At 32.0% G+C, this 6,459-nt stretch overlaps 1 protein-coding gene across 1 annotated transcript; it reads right to left on the bottom strand.

Moving 5' to 3' along the window:
• Positions 1 to 5,759: 5,759 nt before the first annotated feature.
• Positions 5,760 to 6,206, bottom strand: LOC132300973 (S-protein homolog 6-like). The gene has a single exon (XM_059798274.1). It carries the CDS (start codon positions 6,204 to 6,206, stop codon positions 5,760 to 5,762), a length of 447 nt encoding a protein of 148 aa, XP_059654257.1.
• Between the last annotated feature and the right edge of the window lie 253 nt (positions 6,207 to 6,459).

The following is a 6,459-nucleotide window of genomic DNA, read 5'->3' as shown; positions in this document are numbered from 1 at the left end:
AGGGCAAATTTTCTGCATTGGGGTTTGGATAGGTTAAATTTTGCATCGGCGGTAATTTTAAGCCGTGGATTATTGTAGCATGTCCTAATAGGTAAGTTACGTCTGTATGCATGATCGTTTTCAGGCAAAACCCTTTCCTTGGTAATTTGAGCCTCCTATGGAATCATTTTACATTTTCTTTGCAAAAACTGAGCATAAGGGCATTTTGGAATTTTCACATGAAAAATAAAATTTTATTTTGGCATGGTTGGCTAGAAAACATGATTTTGGGAGAGGTTTCTTCATTGTGTTTTTTTCAAAAAGGCCTAAAAAGTCCTCAAAATCATATTTCAAGTTGGTTGGTCTGATGCACTGAACAGTGGGCACTGCCTTGGCATGCCCATTTACGAGCGCTCGTCGCCCTTGGACGAGCGCTCGTCTGTGTGTGTGTGTCTTGTTTCAGCGCTGCACCTCCAACTTCAAGTTGTCGTATCTTCTTCATTTTAACTCCGAATTAGTCCGTTCTTGAGTCTAAACTGATCGCGTCAAAATAAGCTTTCCAATGGTACCAATTACAGTTTCAGATTCCATTTGTATCTCAAGATATTCAAGTTTTAGTAAAGTAGTGTTAGGATTTGGTTCGAACCAGGATGGGTTTCCCTTCCTTCGACTTTAGGACTTAATACTTTGCCATCCGGACTACGAATTAAGTGATTCTTGAGTCCATCTTTATTAAATTTTCGTTGTCTTTCCAATGGTGTGCACGGTGGCACCCACTGTAGTTTAGAATGACTATTCTGCCCTTGGTCCATTCTTTGGAGGGTTTTGAAACCCTAACTCCATTCTTACCTCCGTTGAGTCACGGGACTCCTCGAAGGGTCACTCTCGTGTCTTTGGGATGACGTACATCCCTATAGACTTGTTTGTTTTTAGCTTCCGTATTTTGGATCCATTTCGGGTCATCAGATGACACACTGGGTTTGTAAAAATCCAGGGTCGTCACACTATTAAACCTAATTACTAAGTTATTTAATTTGATTGGGAGTAAGATTTAATTAATCTTATTAGAATATCCATCTCTAAAATTATTTCTAAACATTTAAAAGAAAAAAAAGAAAAAGAAAATTTAAATAGATATATATATATATATATATATATATATATATATATATCTACAAAGTGGTTAGAACGCTACATTTTTGTATTCGTATACATGTATATATATAATTATTATTTCATTGCTACTAATTCTATTTGAAATTTATTGTTAATGGTATGAAAATCTGAATTACAGAGGAGTTTGACTGAAATAATTTTTCTAAGTTCAAAGGATACCCAAATAAGAGGGGTGACTTTGTTTTCTGTCCATAGTACAATTAGAAAAGTGACATCTCTTTAGAGAGAGAGGTGTATTTGAAAATTTAAATCTTTTTATTTTATCGTCTATCCCAATTCAATAAAACTTTGTTTATGTTACTGAAAATTCGTTAATTTTTCAGCTTGTATATCTGGTCTATGTAAGTGATTATGGTATCATACTCATATGTAATGCAACTTTAGTGTTGTCATGACTCATGATATACATTATACAACATATAGCGATTTTTCTGGGAATCAAGTATATTGGGATTCAACTTAATAAATGCTCTATGTAACTACTTTATGATACCTTACAAATTTATATTAGTGTACCAGTGTGTGTGTGTGTGCGTGTGTGTGTGTGTGTGAAGATGTAGATTGAGATAACATTCAAAAAACTAATTCATAATATTTTCATGCATTAATGTATACTAGTCGAAATTGCATCACCCATATATTATATATAAAGAAATATATGCATATCACAAATCTTTTTAAGATATTGTATTAGTTAAATAATATAGGCTATGTATTATTAGGATAAGATGGTGAAAACTATCTGACTTTGAATTTAGTTATAAAATTTTGTTGAAATGTGGGGGTATATATATATTGCAAAATTATATGTATCATTATTGTGAAAATTTTTGTAATGATGAGAATGCTCTTCTTTGGTATGAGTTAGATATTTTTAGTGTACTACTCTATGCCGAGGGAGTGATTATAATTTTATTTCTAGAGAAAACATTTATGAATTAATCGTTGTGTTGTTTTAGCCTTTGAGACAGGTTAACAGATGATTCAAGGCAATGGCTAGTGACACAAGTTAGAAGATCCATGCACTATAAATATGGATTAAAATAAAAAGACCAAGTGTCTTTTCTTTCTAGGAGTGTAGTCTAGAACTCTCTAAAGAAAGAAAATAATAATAAGACTGGTGATGTCTTATTTTTCTAGGAGTGTAGTCTTAGACGTGTCGAGGGGATGGGCTTAAGCCCTAAGAGAGTTACCTTCAGAAGTAACCCATCCTTTGTGATTGGAGATTCCATGAATTAGGTTCAACGAGTAGAAACAATCCGTACTGCGTGACTTATTTATAGCACTATCTTTTTAGGAGGTTTCTCATGAAGATCCACTCCTACCTATCCCTATGGCACCAATGCTATTTAGTGTGACGTTAGGAAGGGCATTGCCCTGAATGAGCCAGAGGGAAGCAAACCTTTGCAAGGTATAGGTCACATGTACCTTTGGAGGACTCACCTAAGTGAGAGATGTCGTGAGGCCACGACTATGAGAATTAGGTTGTTCTCTAGTAACTCTCATAAGAATTAAGATACCAGCGCATGGCCATTAATAGTGCTACATCGCTAACTAAGTCTTAAGTCAATATTGTGTGTGTTACATGTTGAAGTCTAATTAAAGAGGCCGAGTTCAAGACTTAGTCTTTCGAGTTCCTCAGATGGAGACAATAACACTAAGTGCGAGATCAAGTCCGGAAGACTCTTGCACCTATTGCATAGTATTTAGTTGCCCTAATTATTTTATTTCTTATATACTTATATTTAAATCTCCATATGATTTTTTAAAGTTTTAAAAACTTGTGGGGGATTGTTAGGTTTTTTGCAATAAAGTTTTTAAAACTTTTTTAATCGTAATGTTTGAATGGGTATGAAAACTTAATGGTGAAAAGTCTTTTGATAAAAAACATGTCCTTTCATGAATAGGCATGCAGTAGCCTGTAAATAATAAGAGTATTCCAACAAATAAAGAGTTCTTACTTCTCTTGTTTCTTTTCCTAAAAACTCATTCCTTCATTCTTCAACCGAATACCATATTATATATATTCAATTATATATATGGTTTTATGGGCAACGTAACACTACAAGACTCGGTGGTCGTCACTCTATAAACGTGCTTATGGAGGATATTAAAGTTGCATTTTGGAACCTTTCATAGTCGTCACAACCTGCATGTAGAGAGGCTGCAAAGGCTTTAGGACAACGCATACTGTGTGCCTCTCCATTACACAGGCCAGAAGTTTCTTTACTCTTCTCTTATTAATTTTATATATTTTATTGGCCTATTACTTTATATATTATTTTATTTATACTATATATATTGTTGTATGATTACGCTTTGATATGAATGTTTTAGTCAAAGTGAATTTTCATAAGATTATGTGAATGGACTTAAATATGAGATTGTATAAAAATATCCAAAATCCCTAACATGTTGTTGGATTGCGATCAATCATACATGCATTAAAAGAAATTAGTAAATTAGGACTGAAAAATAGTGATTTTGTAATGAATTTTTATTTTTTATTTTTATTTTTTTTTGGGATGTGAAAAATCTCTATTTGTTATGTTAATTGATTTTTCCCCAATCAAATGCAATGCGCCATTATTGAAATAAAAACCTAGCTTTGCTCCTTCCTGTATTATATCTTGTTGCAACTTTATATATAACATCATTAAAACGAGAATTTAATATATTTACGTAATTGTTCATTGTTGATTTAAGCTTGTTTCATTCATGATTTAAAATTGTTACATTCATCTTGCATGGAAAGTTGTTACATTAGGCACGAAAATGACACTTATTAAGTAAGGTGCACAAGATCGATACACTCCTACTCCATTGAGCTTTTCTTCGTATATAAAACAACCTCGTTCAGGAAAAAATATAGAAGCACTCCAATTATCACAAAATATCACAAATTTAAGAGGTTGGAATATTAGCACTGCATGTTTTAATTCTTTTTCTCACCGTTATTCTTGGTAGATAGGGTGGAAACTACTAATGACGGTGTTCCACCCCACTTAAGGAAAAATCTCTCAGAACCCTCTCCAACGTATTGATGCACACCATCTTTCCTCGCACCCCAAATACATTTTACACAATGTCTTGAGTCCCTTCGTGAAGTGTAGGTATCAAAAATGACACTTTCATTCCCCCAAGTAAAACCACAAAAAAAAAAGTGTAATTGTAATTAAGCACTTCATCATTTTCCTGGAAATAAATTTTGTCCAAATCACATGCCATAAAATATTCTTTATCTAATGCCTTTTGGCTACAATGGAAAATAAAATAAAATAAAATAAAATTAGTTAGGAGGGAGAACAAAATAAAGGAAATGAGAGGATAGTAGTAATTGGTTATCATGTTTGGTTAATTAATAAAGAAAAAGAAAAAAAAAATGATAGTAATCATATTTAGAGAAAGAAATGAAAGAAAACTATTTATCGTGTTTGGTTAATTAATAGAGGAAAAGAAAAAAATAATAATAATAATCACGTTTGGAGAAAGAAAATTATTTTAATGAATTTAAAGCCATTCCACTTTTCATATAGCTTGTCTTTTATAAAAATAAGGTAAATTTAGTATTAACAAAGTTTCTTTAAAATTATTAAACTTTCCTTCCCTTTCCTCCCACTTTTGGGAGAATAACAAAAACTACTATTCATGCCTTATTTTATCCCTTCAAATAATTCTTTTTCCTTTCCTTTTAATCCAACATTTTCTACCAAACACATTTTTTTATTTTCATCCATCGCCTTTTCAGTTTATTTTTACCCTATAGAATATAGGTTAGTGATGCTTAGGGCTTTGTTCTACTTTAAATAAGTATTAATATTGAACATTTTACTGGAAAAAAGTACTAATATTGAACATAACGGATTAAATTGAATTATCTGCATGTTCCATTTTTCTTGACTTTTTAATTTCTTTTGCATTCTATCATCTTTTATAAGTGTTATTCTCTCTTTATACCGCTATTTGTTTAGCATATTATTTGGTGAAAAAATGTAGCATAACATCACAATTATCTTGGCCTATTTGGAGAGTTAACAGAAATTGAGTTTATACTCAAATCTCAAGAATGTCTTTACCGTCATTAACAAATCATAAATTCTCCTTTAGAAAACTAAGAAATGCATACATATATATAGATTTGTTTGAATTATTAAAATTTTGATAAATTCCCCATTCCAATATAAAAACACTGCAATGTTTTATTTCTAAACAGATAATGCTTAGCTACTCACCGGTGAGTAGTTTCGCCCTACTTACTTCTTATGTGTTCCAATAATAATGTACCACATTAGCTTTAATAAAAAAAATAACCCACGTCCTCTATATTTTCTCGGATCAACATGGGTTATTTTTTTTTTTATTAAAGCTGATGTGGTAGATTATTATTGAAACACACAAGGGGTGAGTAGGATGAAGCTATTTACCGATGAGTAGCTAAACATTATCCTTTCTAAACTAATACGAAAAGTAAAACTACAAGTGTAGATGAACGGAAACTATTATTATAATTTATTTCTTAACGTGAACAAAATAGAAATACTCCAATTATTACAACATATCACTAATCACAAGAGGTTGGAGTACTAGCAATACGTGTTTCAATTCTATTTCTCACCATCTTTCTTTGGTATTCTCCACTCAAAAAAATGTTTCTCAGAACAATCGTCGTCAGATCCATGCACTCCATCTGTTCTTACTCTCCAAACACACCTCACGCATGAATCTCTGTCTGCAACATAGATGTCAAAAGTTCCACTCACATTTTCCCATGTAAAACCACAAAAGAAAAGTGTAGTTCTCGCAAAATTATCATGGAACTTCCATTGAAAGGAGCTTCCAACCGACAATGCTTGAATACCAAGATCATCGTCCTTCAATTTACAATGAAGGTTTACATTTACCCCATTTTCGAGGTTGTTGTAAATGATAACTCTAGTCATGGGGTAGAATATTTTATCTGTGGTTGCATCAAGGGGAGCAGAGAAGACAAGCCCATTCCATAGGATAATGAACAAAGCAAGCAACAATGGACATTTGCTGAACAAACCCATCTTCATGAGTTCTTTGGAGAGAAAAGAAAGGGACTTTGAAATTTTGATGCTTTGCAATCTTTATATATATAACAGAATGATGGAATATGAGCATGTTATGCAATTTAATAAGTGATTATGCTTGACTAAAATTTAGACCATTTTAATCTCTTAATTTATTTCTTTGGAAAAAAAGGAAAAAAAAAATTAGAGCGTTTTAATCTCCCAATTTAATTCTTTGGTAAAAAAAGAAAAACAAAAAATCATCTTTATC

The sequence above is a fragment of the Cornus florida genome, unplaced genomic scaffold (genome assembly GCF_030987335.1).
Source record: "Cornus florida cultivar Cherokee Brave unplaced genomic scaffold, ASM3098733v1 CherokeeBrave_3.0.0_Hap2_Chr03, whole genome shotgun sequence".
NCBI lineage: Eukaryota > Viridiplantae > Streptophyta > Magnoliopsida > Cornales > Cornaceae > Cornus > Cornus florida.
Note: the sequence above shows the minus strand (reverse complement) of the source record. Positions and strands in the feature narration are given on the sequence as shown.